We start from the raw sequence: 18198 nt of genomic DNA, 5'->3' as shown, positions 1-18198 counted from the left end.
TCTTTTCCAGCTTCTAGAGGCTGCCCACACTCCTTGGCTCCTGTTTCCCTGTCCCCCCATCTCCAAAGCCAACAATGGTGTGTAGAGTTCCTGTCACATCACACCTCTCTCTGGTCTCTTCTGCTTTCTTCCATGTATAAGGATCCTTGTGGTTATGTTGGGCCTACCTGAATAATCCAGGAAATCTATTTTTAGGTCATCTGATTAGCAACTGTCATTTCATTAGCAGCCTTAATTCCCCTTTGCCTTGTGATGTAACATATTCACAGCTTCCAGGGATTAGAACGTGGATATCTTTGTGAGGGCCATGATTCCGCCTACTGCAGCACCTTTACTGCAGGACACCACCGCAATAAATAAATAAATTTATATTAAAAAAAACTAATATAGGCGTCCTCTAACATCAAATCCCAACCGACAAGGTGTACGGCTGAGGGGAATGCACAAATTAAAGTGAATTTGCTTTTGAGTCCTTAGAATCAAGTGAAGTAAGGAGAAGGAAGTTCCAGAACCAGGAAAGCGTCACTTCTGGGGATGCCATTAATTTGAGATGTGAGAGCTATGAGCAGAATTTGAGTGACAATCTAGAAAAGTAAAAAAAGAAGAATCCCAGTTCCAGTCATTTTCTAAGAACAGAAGAAAATGACCAAGGCCCAGGTGAGTTTTACATATTTATTTATTCCCTCCTTTTCTGTTGTATTTGTAGAGGCTTATACAAATTGACTTGATTAATTGGAAAGTGACACATTGATAAGAGCCTGAATCTGAAGACAAATAAATAACCATAACGTTGATGTCACGGTAAACTAGGAATGGTGGGAATGCAGGTCAGAGATTCTGCTCAGAATTTTGAAGTCAGAATATTAATGAAAAACTGTAAGACCTGAGGGGTTATTTATGTTGCGCTACCAGATTATCTCCAATAATTTTGGTAGCCAGTGCCAGCAAGAGAAACACAAAACATTACACGATTCGTGCTTTTGTACAGAGAAAGTAGATCATTTCCTCAGAAAAGTAAGTATTTCCTGGTACTGAAGTTTTAATAAATTTCTTGATGACTTTTCCTGCAGGGTGCAGTGGCCTCAATGGCAGCCTTCTGGTATATGCAAGAAGAGGTTCCCATTTCTCTGTTTCATGTGTGTGTGTGTTTTTACACTTTCTTATGGGGGCATAACATACATATAGTAAAGTGAATTTTTCCACAGTTGTACACCTGCGGTTGTTTCTTATAGGGTTCCTTCAGTGCCCTTCTGGTATTCTGGCTTTCTTCAGCTATAAAAACCTAGATTTATCTAGGCAAATGCATGGTTTAAATGGCCTCTCAAGCCATTTTTGCTGAATTGGATTCCGGGTACAGACCTACCAGCAGAGTTTAAAATCACATTCTCTGCTAAAGACTTGGGATGTAGGGATCCATGATGTTGTCTTTGTCACTGCATCCCAGCCTTAGAAATGTAGTATTCTTCCCGAATTATTCGTTGTCAGTTTTTAATCTACCTCCTTGTATTAGTTTCCTGTGGGTGCCGTAATACATTACCACAAAGTAGGAGGCTAGAACGACAGAAGTGTATGTCCTCACAGTTCTGGAGCCCAGAAGTCTGAAATCAGGTTGTCAGTGAGGCTGTGCTCCCTCCAGAGCTCCTGTCCCTTGCCTCGTCCAGCTTTTGGTGGCTGTCTGCATTCTGTGGCTTGTGGCCTTATCGTTCCAATCTCTGTCTCTGTCTTCACGTTACCTCCCCCTCTTCTGTTTGTCTGTCTCCTTCTGTCTGTCTCTTATAAAAACACTTGTCATTGGGTTTAGGGCCCACCCAGACTATCTGGGACTATCTTCTCAGTTTAAGATCCTTAATTACTATATCTGCAAAGACCCTTTATCCAGACAAGGTAAAATTTACAGGTTGGGGATTAGGAAGTGGACATATCTTTTAGGAGGCCACCATCCAACCTGCTACCTTCCACTTTTATCATCTTTTGTTGTTATCAAATGAGTCATATACAAATCATTTGTTTGTGAAATATACAGAAACAATATGGAAATAAATAGAGCGAAAGAAGAAAGTGGCCCTGTCAAACCCTTCTCTACTCATCACTTAGAGAAATAATTCTGTTTTTATTAACACTTATATGCACATAGATATACATACATTATGTACACTTAGGTGCATATACACATATTTTTTGTGAAAATATTTTTGCATTACTGAGATCATAATAAACACATTACTTGCTTTATTCCTATAGCAACCTGTCCTGGAGAACGTTCCATTCAAGTATTTATGTATCTATTTCATTGCATTTAGGTTTGCATGATATTTCCTAGCATGTATATGCCTTAATTTATGTACTCTGTTTATATAAAGGTACTTTTTTTTTTTTTGGCCCGCCGTGCAGCATGTGGGATCTTCATTCCCTGCAGTGGAAGCATGGAGTCTTAACCACTGGATTGCCAGGGAAGTCCCTAAAAGTACATTTTAGCCATAAAATTTCTTCACAATACACACTCTGAATATGTGTGAAATTTTTTTTAGGTTAGATTCCTAAAAGGGAAATCTATGAGTCAAATGGTACCTGGACTTAAATTTTTCATGGTTGCTACAAAATTGCCCTTTTTTAAAGTCTTCAGCACTTCCTCTCAGAGTTTATGAAAGTCTCTATTTTTCCCACATTCTTGCTATTATTTAATATTGTATCCGTTTTTAAATCTTACAAATCTGAAATATAAAAGCTATATCATTTTTTGAAGGTTGTAGAGCCTAGTGTTTAGTTTTTTTTAATTAATTAATTTTATTTTGTTATTTTATTTTATTTATTTATTGTTTCTGGCTGTGTTGGGTCTTCATTGCTGCACGTGGGCTCTTCTCTGGTTGCAGCGAGCGGGGGCTACTCTTCGTTGTGGTTCGTGTGCTTCTCATTGCGGAGCACGGGCTCTAGGCACGTGGGCTTCACTAGTTGTGGCACGTGGGCTCAGTAGTTGTGACTTGTGGGCTCTAGAGCACAGGCTCAGTAGTTGTGGTGCATGGGCTTAACTGCTTCATGGCAATGTGGGATCTTCCCGGACCAAGGCTTGAACCCGTGTCCCCTGCACTGGCGGGCAGATTCTTAATGACTGCGCCACCACGTGAAGCCCCTAGTGTTTAGTTTAAGAGCACAAATTCTGTGGTCAGATTCACTCATTCATATCTTGCCTTGGTCTATAATTACCTGCTTGATCTTATTCTGTTTATTTAACCTATCTGCAGTCCTTTCTTCATCTGAAAAATGGGAATTGTAATAGAATTTACATAAAAGGATTATTCTGAAGATTAAATAGGTTAATATATATCAGAGTTTTTCAACCTCAGCACTATTGACTTTTTTGGCGGAACAACAAATTCTTTGTTGAGGGGTTACCAAAGATTATAGAATATTTAGCAGTTTCCCTGGTCAGTACCCATTGGATGTCAGTAGCACCCTCCCACCCCCAAGTTGTGATAACCTAAAATGTCATATGTCTGCTGTTGTAAAATAATTGTTGGCCAGTTGAGAACCACTGATCTATGTATATACGTATATAGATATGTAGGACATAGCTTAGAACATTGCCTGTTATTTAATAAGTGCTATCAGGGCTTCCCTGGTGGCGCAGTGGTTGAGAGTCCGCCTGCCCATACAGGGGACACGGGTTCATGCCCCGGTCCGGGAAGATCCCACATGCCACAGAGCGGCTGGGCCCGTGAGCCATGGCCGCTGAGCCTGTGTGTCCGGAGCCTGTGCTCCACAATGGGAGAGGCCACAACAGTGAGAGGCCCGCGGATCACAAAAAAAAAAAAAAAAGGTGTTATCAGAATTAGTTTTACTATTATTTTTACTTGCATTATTATCAGTGACTTTGAACATATTTTAATGTATTTATTAACTGTTTGTATTCTGTGAATTGCCTAATCAAATCCTTTGTGCTGATTTTGTTTTTTCTGATCTCTAAAAAAAAAAAAATAGGTTTCAGGGATATTAATCTTTATCTGTTTTTTGCAAGACATTTTCTAGTTGGTATTGTTAGTATGCTAGTTCGTGTGAGTAGTAAACTACTCATTTCTACATATTGATCTATCACAGTCTATCTTCAAGTAATATTATACCACTTCATTCATGGTATAAGAACCTTAAAAGAGTGTGCTTCCATTTCTTCTCTACCAGCCTTTGTGCTATTGTTGTCCTATATTTTACTTCTTTGTATTTTAGAAATCCCACAATACATTATTATCATTGCTTTAAACAATCAGTTATCTTCTGAAGGTATATAAAAATGTAAGATTTTATATTACTCATAGGTTTTTCATTTCTGCAGCCCTTCATTCATTTGGGTAGATCTAGATTTCTATCTGAAGGACATCCTTTAACATTTTTGCTAGTACATGTATGCCACTGCTGACTTGCTTTAGCTTTTGCATACCTGAAGAAGGTTTCATTTTGCCTTCTTTTTTTTTTTTTTTTTTTGCGGTACGCAGGCCTCTCACTGCTGTGGCCTCTCCTGTTGCGGAGCACAGGCTCCGGACGCACAGGCTCAGTGGCCATGGCTCACGGGCCCAGCCGCTCCGCGGCATGTGGGATCCTCCCAGACCAGGGCACGAACCCGTGTCCCCTGCATCGGCAGGCAGACTCTCAACCACTGTGCCACGAGGGGAGCCCCTCTCTGGCTGTTTTAAAATGTTTCTCTTTAGGTCTTTTTTCTGTTTCATGATGAATAGTTTCTATTCCTGTATCTTCAAGTTCACTAATCTTTTCTTCTGCAGTGTCTAGTCTGCTATTGATCACATCCAACTACTATATTGTTCATCTCAGACATTTCTAGAGTTGGAATTGGGTCTATTTGATATCTTCCATATTACTCCGTATCACGTTCATGCTTTCCTCCACCTTTTTAAACATATGTATGTATAATATGTATTTTACTATCCTTATCTACAAATTTTATTATGTATGTCATTTCTGGTTTTGTTTCTGTTGATGATCTTTTCTCTTTGTATGAGTCATATTTTCTGTCTTTGCATATCTGGTAATTTTGATTGAGTACCAGGCATTATAAATTTTTCATTGTTGAGTGATAGACTTTTATTCCTTTAAATATTTTTCAGTTTTATTCTGGGATACAGTATAATTTACTATACCTGTTTTTCAATGAGAGGGAGGCTTTGGGTACTATTAACATTTTGAGCTTGACAATTCTTCCTGTATAGGACTGTCATATGCTTTACAGGATATATAGCACCCTTGGTCCCTGACCATTAAATACAGTAGGCACCTGGTCAGTGTGACAATCTGAAACATTCTCACAAATTTTCATATGCCTCTTTGGTTTTTAAAAAAATAATTAATTAATTAATTAATTAATTTTGGCTGCATTGGGTCTTTGTTGCTGCATGAGGGCTTTCTCTAGTTGCGGCAAGCGGGAACTACTCTTTGTTGTGGTGCACGGGCTTCTCATTGCGGTGGCTTCTCTTGTTGTGGAGCATGGGCTCTAGGTGTGAGGGGTTCAGTAGTTGTGGCTTGTGGGCTTAGTTGCTCTGCAGCATGTGAGACCTTCCCCAGCCAGGGCTCATACCTGTGTCCCCTGCATTGGCAGGCAGATTCTTAACCAGGGAAGTCCCGTATCTGTCCTTGATATGACATCTAAAGTTGGAACAAGACAAGGATGTCCAGTGACACCACACTCTTTGGAAATATTAGTCAAGAAAAGAGATAAAAGAGATATAAATTTGGAGAAGAGGATTTAAAATTTTCCATACAGATAATTTGGCTGCATACTTGGAAAAATCTGAGAATCACTACAAGCTTATTAGAAACAATAGGAAAAATCCATATATAATATTAAGATATACTAATAAGTATAACATTCTTTTTTTTCATAGAAATAAGTTTTACTTTTAATTTTCTGAAGTAAAATAACTGTTAACAAGACTTAGTTGATAACCTAGTTACCTCATACAGCTTTTTTTTTTTCCTTTAAAATACTCAAATGCTCTTGCATTGCATTCTTTAGAAAACAGACCAGAAGATACTTGCATTTAACAAGTTCTGTGAAGAACATTCAACCACATCCATGTTTTTCATGATACTGGAAATACTGTTATATGATATGTCAATTTAGCCTATCTCTTAGAAGAAAAACTAAGACAATCGAAGTAACTAGTTTTCTAATCTTTAGTTCTGTTTCCACAAATAAAACCTATCACTTTTCACAATGAGAAAGCAAAAAATAATATACAAGCCAAAAGAGCTAACCTGAAATCATTTATCCCCTTTATCAAGATAATAGATTAAGTGCAAGAGATCAACAAAACAAGAATAGTTACTGTTTTTTTAACCATTTAACTAACTCTGGCTCAAAGTTAATAAATAACAGCAATGTACAACCCATAAATGTATATAAATTCCGTATCATATTTTCCCTATTTTGTAAGGAAAGAAAATAGTTTTAATGTGTAAGAGGAAGAATAGTAAAACATATTACTAAAAGGCAATTTTGCCATTGTCACTGTTCAAGAAGTACCACAGTAACCTTCTAGCAAACAGCTGCTGCCCATTCCCCAAAATGTGAGATTAGGTGATTCTAAGTAAGCATAAGAAAAAAATTACAACACTTTTTGTCCCCATTCATACTGCTCTCCCAGCCCCAGAAATTCAGATTAAATGGATTTTGCAGAGCATTTCTACCTAGTCTAACAACTTAATGTAAACAAAAAGCAACATTCATTTTTAAGTAAAAATCATAACACTGTTTTTGAAACTGAAAATGGGATTCTCATCATATAAGAGAATAAGCTAAACAGCAAATAAATTCTTGTGTAGAGACAGTTATTTACCATAATCAATTCAAGTGTAACTTGAAGTTCTCAAATTATTTATTTTCAACTCAAGTAAAGACAGTTAGGCCACTGCAGTCAGTTCCTCGTCTGTGTCCGTTGCTTCAACTTTCAGGTCCAATTCTCCTAAATCTCTGTCTACAGCTGTCACAGTTTTCTTCTTACACTTCTTAGGCGCCGCATCATTAGCACAGATTTTTCTCATTTTAATGTTTGGCAGTTTCTTCAGATCAAAATCCCATTCCCTGCATTTAAAATGTCTGGAATCTCGGGCTTCCCTGGTGGCACAGTGGTTGAGAGTCCGCCTGCCGATGCAGGGGACACGGGTTCGTGCCCCGGTCCAGGAAGATCCCACATGCCGCGGAGCGGCTGGGCCCGTGAGCCACGGCCGCTGAGCCTGCGCGTCCGGAGCCTGTGCTCCACAACGGGAGAGGCCACAACAGTGAGAGGCCCGCGTACCGCAAATAAATAAATAAATAATAAAATAAAATGTCTGGAATCTCAAGGCCGCAGCCCCCCGTACTGCTGCCGCTTTCGCTCCATGGTCTGATTGATGACCGCCTCGGGAGCAGAGCTGCCTGCCCTCGCTGGCCTTGATGCTGCTGTGTAACTCAATCTGCTCCAGCTCACTGCTGAACTGATTTAAATACGTTTCAGTTAATTCACAAGCGTCTCTCTTTGAATATTCTACGTTTTGGGGATCAAGATAATTTTGAAACCGCTGCAGTTTTTCACAAATAAGGTTGAGATGCAATGCCTTTTCATTCTTCAGTTTTTCGTTTTTTTCTAGTTTGTGGGCCTCTCTCGTAATTTGAGCTGCTTTTCTACTATATGGATGGATGACTTTTTTTTTCTTGTCCTACACTTTTTCCCTTTGGTGCTTTAGGCATGGCGACGTCCTTGCGACCTGGGACCTCCAGACCTCCGACTCCACGCTGTGGGACCTCAGGGTCTGCGGCAGCAGCAGCTCACGAGGCAACTCCCAGTATAACATTCTTGATTGAAAGTTATTTCACTTGGCACTTTGAAAATACTATTTCATTCCTTTTCAGGCTTCCATCACTGCTGTTGAGGACTTAGAGGCTATAAATCATATTTGTTCTTTTGTTAGGTATATGTCATTTCCCTTTGGATATTTTTGAATTTTCCCTTTGAGTTTGGTGTTCTGCAGTTTTACGTCCATGTGTCTAGGAGTGGATCTCTTTTTCCTGATCCTGCTTGAAATTGTGGGATTCTCTCATCCTGAGGTTGTGTGTCTTTTACCAGCTCTAAAATATTCTCTGCCCTTACATCTTTGGTTATTACCTTCCCTCATATTTTCTGTTCTTCCCTCAGACTCAGAATAGGTGTAAATTCAACATTCTCACGCTACCCTTCATATCTCTCAACCTCGCTTTTGTATTTTCCATCATTGTCTTTTGCACTTCAGATCTGTTGTCTAGTTCACCATTCGCTCTATGTCATATCAAATTGGTAGTCAATCTATAAATTGAAATTCCTAATTTCAATTACTGTATTTCTTGTTTTGAGAATTCATCTTTGTTTCTTCAAGTTAGCTCACTCATCTTTGAGACTGTGTTATGCCTTTGCATATATTAAACTTTGTTTATATTCTGTGTCTTACAATAGCATCATCAGGTTTTTCATGTTTAATTCTAGTGCTTATTGTTTCTGTTTAACTTGTGCACAGTGAAGGCTTCTTGAGAGCAAGGATACATGTGTTTGTTTTGATATCACCTGCATGTAGTTCAGTGCATGCACATATGCCCACAGGTGGCAAATCTATCAAGGTTAACAAGAGGTTTTAATGACCGCATTTCAGAAAACCTTCTGAATTATTGAGGGTGTGGGTGGCTGAATCACAGCAGCAGGATATCTGTATAAGACTTTCCATTCTTCCACACTATATAATGTAAATCACCTATATAGATACAACCTACGCAGTAGAAATGATTAGAGTAGACTTCTATACTTCTCTTCCAAACCATCAAATGATCACCCCAGATTAAAGAAGAATTCATTACTACAGGAATCATTATTATTTGAAGATGTAGCTGTGGAGTTCACCCGGGAGGAGTGGAGGCTACTAGACCCTGCTCAGAAGGACCTGTACCAGAATGTGATGCTAGAAAACTATAGCAACCTGCTGTCCGTGGGTAAGAACTGCTTCCCTGTGCCACTCAGTGTGCCCAATCAGCAGTCTTTCCTTTCTCAGTTGTGCAGTGATTTGGGGGCAGGTATCTGAAGTGTGAATAATGTAAGAGAGATTGTCAAACTTTTTCTGCAAAGGGCCAGATACTGCAGGCTGTTTGGGCTACTTACTGTCTCTGTAATTATATTCTGGTTTTTCTTAAATAACACTTTTATTTTATTTGTTTTTTCAGCACACACATATTTTTATTTATCAATTATATAAGTATTCTACTAAATTTATTGTATGCACTATAAAATATACTTAAAAATAGAAACATCAAAAGGATGAAACATCAGTGAGATAAATATTTTTAAATGGTTTTAATTTTTCAAATTTAATGGTACAAAACACTTTTGCTATCATGTGTTAGAAGTTTGCCCTCACTTTTCGAATACTCTGTTTTGTAAGAGCACCTTATTCTGAATTAATAATGCTTTTAAAATGTAAAAAAAAATGCCTTAGTTACAGCCACGGACCATAGTTTGCTGGCCCCTACATAAGACTTGAATTTTATAAGTGACAGATTCTCCGTCTCCTCTCAGGCCTCAGATAGAGGGAGGAGTATGTTTTCCCTACTCCAAGGGGAAAACTCTTTTCCAAGGTATAGTCACACAATCTATAAAAGGTATCATTTAACAATGTTTAGATCTCACGCCCAAAGATATTTTCCTAAATATTCTGTTATTTTTCGTGAATAGGGTATCAAAGTCCCAAACCAATTCAAATCTTCAGGTTGAAGCAAAGAGACAAACCATGGTTAGAAAAGGAAAATATCCACGGTCAGAACTTTCCAGGTAAGTGAATGAGAAACATCCAGGTAGAAAAGAAGTAAATTCCTAGATTTGTGGAGGCCTCACACCTTTGAAATAGTGTTGAGGTGACTCATCTTCTGGTTTCTAACCTTTTGACAGTATCTAAACAGAGCCTCTGAGTATTACTCTCCTATGTTAATATTCATTGCTTAAGCATTTAGAGGAAAATACTCCTATGTTCTCACCCCTGGATTTGATACTGATTTATTTCATCTAGGATCTTGATTTGTTTTGCTTAGATATTTTTCTTAGGATTCTCAAATTTTTCCCTTCTTCATTGACTGCCATAGTATCACTGCTTGTTCCTTCCTCTTCCCTTGCTTTGAAAATTCAGTCTTCCACGCCTCTGTGCAAAGAGAGAACTTCAAATTCACCATCGTCTTCTGACTACTGAACCTTGGGTAATATTGATTTCCTTCCTAATATTCAGCCCCACCCAGGGTGCTGTGTTCCCATGGTAACCCGGTCTTTTAATGTGCATCTGTCTGTTTCCTTATTCTGACTGAGCAAATATGAGCTAAAGCAAATGTAGCAAAACATTAACTATAGAATCAAAAGAGGTGGATATATGGCTGTTCACTGTGTAATTCTTTCAATTTGTTTGTTTGAAAATTTTTATAGTAAAATGGTAAGGGAAGCGCTATAAGTTTTGTAATTTTCAGAGTGAATTATGCCTCCCACATACACTGAAATAAAGGAATTCACTCAAATAGAAAAACAAAAACAGAAAATTCACAATCTTAGACCCCACCTGAAATCAAACCATAAACCTCATGCATACATTGCTGATTTCTCTGTATATTTGCTGGATGAGGTATTTATCTTGATTCATCTTAGTTACTCTCAGTTTAATTTCCCGAGTCTAAACAATCCTAGTTATAACCCTACTACCAACTATGGGATATTTAAATCCCTCTGTGATCAAGGGAGTGCAAGATACAATGTGATGCTTACATAGAATTTTCTTTCCATTCCCTAAATTCAAAGTCAGCTTCATTTAAACCAGTCTCTACAATGCCCGCTACACGTATGATTGTTTCATTGATTCATTCCCTCAGCAAGTATTTTTAATGCCTAATACATGCTGCTATGTAGTGTGCTTTATATTATGTGGCTACAGCAGAGAATAAAAGGGATTAAGTTATTACTCTCACAGAACTTGCATTCTAAGTGGGGGAGCTACAAAAGAAATATACAGATTTTTCTGGTGGTAATTAGAACCGTGGAGAACAATGTAAGGGGTAGTGAATGTCAAGCAATAGGAGGGCATGATGTTTTATACACAAGGGACAGGGAATGCCTCTCTGCTCTGCTAGGGTGGCTGAGTGGAGTGAGGGATGATCCATGGGTAGGCCTGGGAAAAGTGTACCAGCAGTGGTGGTCCTGAGGCAGAGGTGTACCTGGCGTGTTTGAGGACTGTCCAGGAAGCCTGTGTGGGGAGAGCAGAGCGATCAAGTGTGGAAGTGATACTCATGAGGTGAGAAAGGGGCCCACACGATGCGGGGCACTGCAGGCCATTTTAAGGACTTAGGATTTTTTTTCAGAATGACAGTTATTGAATGGTTTGGGGCAGAAGAGTGACATGATCTGGCTTATGTTTTTGTTTGTTTGTTTTGGCCACACCGCACAGCCTGCAGGTTCAGTCCCCCGACCAGGGACTGAACCCAGCCCTGGCAGTGGAAGTGCCGAGTCCTAACCACTGGACTGCCTGGTAATTCCCTGTCTGGGAATTTCTATACAGGCACAGCTCATTTTATTGCGCTTTGCTTTATTGTACTTCACAGATAGTGTGTTTTTTGCAACTGAAGGTTTGTGGGGAATTCCTTGGTGGTCCAGAGGTTAGGACTTTGCACTTCCACCACAGGGGGCACGGGTTCGATCCCTGGTCGGGGAAGTAAGGTCCCGCAAGCCTCGTGGTGAAACCAAACCAAACCAAACCAAACAAAACAAATTGAAGGTTTGTGGCAGCCCCGTGTCAAGCAAGTCTATCAGCACCATTTTTCCCAACAGCGTTTGCTCACTTTGTGTCTGCGTCACATTTTCGTAATTCTCTCTATATTTCAAACTTTTATTATTATTATATTTGTTATGGTGATTTGTAATCAGTGATCTTGGATGTTACTTCTATGACTTGCTGAAGGCTCAGATGATGGTTAGCATTTTTTAGTGAGAAAGTATTTTTAAATTAAGTGTACACTGTGTACACTATGTACACTGTTTTAGACACAATGCTATTGCACACTTAATAGACTACAGTATTGTGTAAACATAACTTTTTTTTTTTTTTTTTTTTTGCGGTACGCGGGCCTCTCAATGTTGTGGCCTCTCCCGTTGCAGAGCACAGGCTCCAGACGTGCAGCCTCAGTGCCCATGGCTCACGGGCATAGCCGCTCCGCAGCATGTGGGATCTTCCCAGACCGGGACACGAACCCGTGTCCCCTGCATTGGTAGGCGGACTCTCAACCACTGTGCCACCAGGGAAGCCCTAAATATAACTTTTATATGCACTGGGAAACAAAAAAATTCACGTAACTAGCTTTATTGCACTATTTGCTTTATCATGGTGGTCTGGAACTGAACCTGGAATATCTCCAAGGTATGCCTGTACAGATAATCCCAAATTTGTCCTCTAGCCTAAGTCTTCTCCAAATTCCTCTCTCCAGTTGAGTTCTTCATGTCTGCACCAAGATATCCATCTCAAAATGTTTATGTCAAAATACACACCTGATTTTCCCACATTCAAAACCTGTCTCCCTGATGTTCCTCAACAACTTAGCTGGTACGTCTAGTCATTTAAGCCAAACACCTAGGGAAAACCCTTGATTCCTCCCTTTTACTTACATTGAATTCAACGCTGAATGTTGTTTTTTCCTTCTCCTAGATGCACCTTGAGTTCATCCGCTTCTCCACACGTACCCTATTGTTGCTCCACACCAAGCCACCATTATCTCTTCCCTGGATTACTTCATTAACTTCCTCTCTCCTACACTCCTTCCTCTCCCATCACTATCCATGTAGCAGTTGGCAACCTCTTGGAAATATAAATCAGAACCCCCCACCTTCTCAAAACTTCCAGTGGCTTGCCACTAGTCTTAACGTCAAATTCAGCTTCTTCCTACCAGATCTACGTGATATGACTTCTGTCTACCTTTTGAACTTCAACACTTCCTTCTCCCTATATAGCTATTCCACTCAGGGCCTACTGGCTACCTTTCTATTTCTTGACCTGGCCAAAACCTTTCCTGTCTCAGGGCTTTTGCATTGCTGTTGTACTTGAATGAAAACTTGCAATTCTTTACATGAGGTTGCTTATTCTTTATTCCTGGTTTCTTGGCTCAACTTTTATTTTCTCACAGGTGTTTACCTATTTAAAGTTGACCAACTCCCACTGTTCTTTTTCATGTGCCAGGAACCAGTTTTCAGTCTGAAGTTGTCTTATTTCTTTGCTTCCATTTTGTTCTCTTTTGCCTAGTGGGATGCATTTGTATTCAAGTGCTAGGACAGTGAATGATACATAGTAGACATTCAATGAGCATTGGGGGAATGAATGGCTATATCCTCCATCATGCTAGATCAGATGTCTCTCCAACATACTTTATCTTATGTTAATGAGACACATTTCTACTTCATCCTCTTTGCCCATTTTGTGAGGATCTATTTGGAGAGCAGCAAAAACTTTACTAATTGAGAATTGTCTACCATTGATTCTGAATCAGCTGGGTTTTTTTTTTAAGATGTTATGGCTTTATTTCATTGTGTTTCTTCTCATATTCAAGAAGTAAATTTACACTTGATGGTTTCCTTCGTATGACAGAATTGTCACAAAGAGCCAGCCCAAACCGTGGCATTTTAGAAGCAGTTTTATTACCTGATTTAGAAGCAGTTTTACTACCATAACCTGATTATGAAAGAATTAATTTTCTTTCTAGAAGTTGGAGAAATTGGTGATCATATGCAGTGGTCTTTGGAAATCCAAAACAAGCGTAAAAATATGGAAAGAGGCCGTGAACACAGTTCATCGGGAAATGTGTTTCATCTGCGCAGAAATCTTGTTACTTTAAGGCAAAGCCATGATAAGTTTGATGTACTGAACTCTAATTTAGATTTAGTTAACCAGAATAAAAGTTGTGTAGCGAAGAATCCTGACAAGTTTAATAAATATGAGAAATCGTTTCTTCGTACTAAGCATGAAAAGTGTTACACTGGAGTTAAATGCAATAAATATGGAAACACCATCTGCACCAATTCGAAACTCAGTATACATCAAACTGAAAAACAAAAGAAACATGAGTGTATTGAATGTGGTAAAACCTTCATCAAAAAGTCTCAACTCACTGTACATCAGAGAACTCATACAGGAGAGAAACCATATAAATGCCTTAAATGTGGTAAAGCCTTCTGTAGGAAAGCAGAGCTCAATATACATATGCAAGTGGAAAGAGGAATAAAACCCCATGCATGTAGTGAGTGTGGGAAAACCTTCTCCAGGAAATCTCAGCTCCTTGTACATCAGAAAACTCATACGGGAGAGAAACCCTATACATGCAGTGAATGTGGAAGAGGCTTCATCCAGAAGGGTAATTTTCTTATACATCAGCGAATTCATACTGGAGAGAAGCCCTATGGATGCAAGGAATGTGGTAAAGCCTTCAGTCATAAGCCATGTCTCGTTGCACATCAGGTATTTCACACTGGAAATCCTCCCTATGTATGCAGTGAATGTGGAAGAGCTTACTTTCAAAAGTCGAGTCTGATTAGACATCAAAGAGGTCATACAGAAGAGAAACGCTATAAATGCAACGTATGTGGGAAAGGCTACTCCACGAAGTCAATACTCAGTAGACATCAGAGAGTTCATACAGGAGAGAAACCCCATGGATGCAGCAATTGTGGGAAAGCCTTCTGCCACAAGTCCTCCCTCACTAAACATAAGAAAACTCATATGAAAGAGAAATATGTGGATTCAGTCAAGATGGAGAATGATTTTCTTGGGAACCACAGCTCATTATGCACCACAGAATCCGTACAGGAGAAAAACTCTGTTGAAACAATGACAGTGCAAGGGCCTTCTGTGGCCATGCAGACATCATTAAATATCAGTGGGTTCCTAGCCCAAGGGAATGTAGTCCTTGTGGGACAGCCTGTTGCCAGATGTGTACCCTCAGGTAATAACAGAGAATTTGTACAGGAGAGAAACCTCATAAATGCAGTAAATGTGGTAGTGCCTTCAGTTACCAATTATGTCTTATTTTATGTCACAGGAAGCGTGTAGGGAAGATTTGGTACGTTCAGTGTGGAAAAGCTTGTAGATCAAAGTTTTAGCTTTTTATATAGTTGAAAACTTTCACTGAGAGAATGCTAATGAATGTAGTGATAATGGGAAGATACACCTCATTAAGTATCAATGGCTCTAAGTAGGTTGAATTGTAATGAGCTTGACTTCAAAATCATCAATAAATTCACATCAGAAAGAAATTTTAGGAAGGCAGTTGTATCAAGTCCCTAAGACCACCCTCACATTTGATTATTCTCTAAAAGCAGTCACTAAACTCATAAAAGCTGCTATACTTACTGTTACAGTTTATGACAGTGAAGAGTTACAAATTGAAATTAGCAAATGTAAAAGGTGCATGAGGCAGACTTTAGGAGAAACCAGGTGCATCCAGTTGTACTCCCAGTGGAGTTGTATGGACAGTGTTTAATTCTTCCAGCAATGACCTGACAACACATATGGCATAGTGCCAACCAGAGAAACTCACCTGAGCCTTAGTGCCAGGGGGTGGGAGGGGCAGTAAAGGGGTTAGTTATGGAGGCATGGAGAAACCACATGACTGACCTTAACTTCTCAAACTCCAGCCTCCTAAGGATCAAACTGATACACAATGGCCCAGAGCCCCAGGCAAACAAAAGCAGGTGTTCACCAAAAATCATATTGCTAATGTAAACTATATGGCATGGCCGAAACCCCAGGTGTACAAAGACGCTCTTGGCAGGCAGGATATTCCAAGGGCTTAGAGGTTCCTTCTCAGGTGCCAGTCAAGGGTCATTCCTTTCATTGGAACGTGCAGGGTCTGAACACCCCAAACTTGCCGAGTCAGCCGCTAATTTGCACAGCAGTGAATAGGACAAGGTTTTCAGTAACATGGTTCCTCATCATGTGTCAGAAATAAGGAACGGCTATGGATACACCAAATGTGTTGAACCTTTAGCAGAATGGCAGAGATCTCACAAAGGAGATAAGCTGGTGATTGCAATGGAAATTTGGAAACTTGTTGACGTAAGTCTACCCTCGTTTTGCATCAGATTAACACCCTTAATGTGTTTTTTTGGTTTTTTTTTGGCTGTACGCGGGCCTCTCACTGTTGTGGCCTCTCCCATTGCGGAGCACAGGCTCCAGACGCGCAGGCTCAGCGGCCATGACTCACGGGCCCAGCCACTCCGCGGCATGTGGGATCTTCCCGGACCGGGGCACGAACCCGTGTCCCCTGCATCGGCAGGTGGACTCTCAACCACTGCGCCACCAGGGAAGCCCCCTTAATGTGTGTTTTGATAGAGAATGTCTTGAACTCTTTCTCATTGCTTGGGAATGACTCCATAACTCATTTGAAGATGGTTTATAGTCCATGTCACATTGTACCTATTATATCTAAATCTTCTATCATCTTTGCCGTATTCTCTTAGAAGCAAGTTCCTAGGCCAGCCCACACTCAAGGGGAGAGTTGAGAATCTTTGAGGGCCTTCTTAGAGCCAGCCTACCAGAATAATGATTTTCAGGGAAAAAGACATTCTCTGCCGAGAGTTGCCATGGTTTCCTGCTTAAACAGTGCTTGAACAGAAGCTGGCGCTCGCCACCCCACCCCCTCAACCTGGCCGTGCAGAGCCAGCCTTCTGCCTCCTCCTCACAGCACCCTTGGACCACTCCCAAGGCGAGTGGGAGTAGTGTGACTGCTGTGACTACCACGTCCCCCTCACAGGTGCCCCAGCACTACCACCAGGACTTGGAGGCCACAAATAACTTCCAGATCCACCGGGAGCCTCTGACATTTACCTGCCCGTGTCTCACTACTTTGATGGCCACGATGTGGCTTTGGAGAACTTTGCCAGTTGTTCTCTTCACCAGTCTCGTGAGGGGAGGGGACATGCTGAGAAGCTGATGAAGATGCAGAACCTGCTAGGTGGCCGAATCTTTGGTGTATCCTGAAACCAGAACAGGATGACTCGGAGAGTGGCCTCAAGGCAAGGCATGTGTGTTCCACTCAGAAAAAGGCACGAATCAGTCACTACTGGAACTGCACAAATTTCCTACTGCGAAAGATGACCCCTGCTCGTGTGACAACCTGAACGAGCAGGTGAAATACATCAGAGAATTGGGTGACCACGTAACCCACTTGTGCGTGATGAGGGCCCCCCAGTCTGGCACGGCAGGGTGTCTCTGACAGGCTCACCCTGATGATGAGAGCTAAGCATCAGGCTGGCTTCCCAGTGGCCCTGGGGGTGACTTCCCTGGTTACCATGACAATGCATCCATTTGGGGGTTTCCTTTACCTTTTCTGTAAGTTGTACTGAAGCATCCACTTAAGTTTTTTTATTTGTACTATTCCTTCCAATTTGTACCCAGATTAAAAAAAAAAATGACAGACTCGTAAAGACCCCAGGTTATACTAGCGTTCCAGTGCCATTGAGAATACCCAGTCTCATGGTAAGAGGGCCCTTGGTTGATAAGAAAATCTCACAAATGTCACCCTGTTTTTTATGTAGAAGTGATTTAGCTAGAAGTCACTGCTCCTCAGTCATTCACTTGAAGCTTTGTGCTGGCTTGAACAGGACCAATGACTGGCACAAGGAATTAGGAGCCTGGAGGATGGACCGCCCCCACCCCCGGTCCCCTGCTCTCCCGCCTTGGAACTCTTCCTCCAGTCTCTGAGGAGAGAACATGGCTGGCTGATGCTAGAATGCCTGAGGGCGTGGAATGAAGATGATTCTAAGACTGTGGACGAAAACTTAAAACAGCAACCAACTGTTTCCTCTGCAGCAAGAAGAGAAAGCAAACAGGAAAAAGCAAGTCCCATCTCCATTTTCCTTCTGCCTACCCGTTCTCTCTAGTGGCCCATGTTGGCAGAACTTAACGTGAAGCTGGCAAAAGAGAATCTGGTTTGCACTATCACAAAGCAGACAGTGGAAGAGTAGGTTGAGAGGTGAGAGACTAAATAATCAGGTGAGCAACCTACTTCAATTGAGATTAGCTGTGGTGCGTGCCCCTGGCCCCTGCAATTTACAAATCTTACAGTCCACTTATAGACAAGTGCGGATTGAAAATATATTTGTGAATAAAATGATACTTATTTAAACAGTC

At 40.6% G+C, this 18198-nt stretch overlaps 1 protein-coding gene and 2 pseudogenes across 5 annotated transcripts in view; 2 read left to right on the top strand and 1 right to left on the bottom strand.

The window, feature by feature from the left end:
* The window catches only part of LOC137214810 (zinc finger protein 350-like), a 27938-nt gene extending 10702 nt beyond the window's left edge, over positions 1 to 17236 (top strand). For 2 of the 5 annotated variants that reach the window (XM_067719084.1, XM_067719085.1), the window contains 5 exons: positions 471 to 657; positions 1071 to 1136; positions 8869 to 8995; positions 9732 to 9827; positions 13775 to 17236. In XM_067719084.1, coding sequence (XP_067575185.1) covers positions 643 to 657; positions 1071 to 1136; positions 8869 to 8995; positions 9732 to 9827; positions 13775 to 15117 — 1647 coding nt within the window. In that variant the 5' untranslated portion in view covers positions 471 to 642 and the 3' untranslated portion in view covers positions 15118 to 17236. Of the gene's footprint in view, positions 1 to 470; positions 658 to 1070; positions 1137 to 8868; positions 8996 to 9731; positions 9828 to 10179; positions 10303 to 13774 lie in introns of those variants that run through there. The other 3 variants (XM_067719082.1, XM_067719086.1, XM_067719087.1) reach the window with 3 other exon arrangements.
* LOC137214910 (translation machinery-associated protein 16-like) lies at positions 6861 to 7881 on the bottom strand (annotated as a pseudogene).
* Positions 16613 to 18198, top strand: LOC137215477 (ferritin heavy chain pseudogene; annotated as a pseudogene).

The sequence above is a fragment of the Pseudorca crassidens genome, chromosome 20, assembly GCF_039906515.1.
Source record: "Pseudorca crassidens isolate mPseCra1 chromosome 20, mPseCra1.hap1, whole genome shotgun sequence".
Lineage (NCBI taxonomy): Eukaryota > Metazoa > Chordata > Mammalia > Artiodactyla > Delphinidae > Pseudorca > Pseudorca crassidens.
The sequence above is the reverse complement of the archived record's forward strand: the minus strand, read 5'-3'. Positions and strand labels throughout refer to the sequence as shown.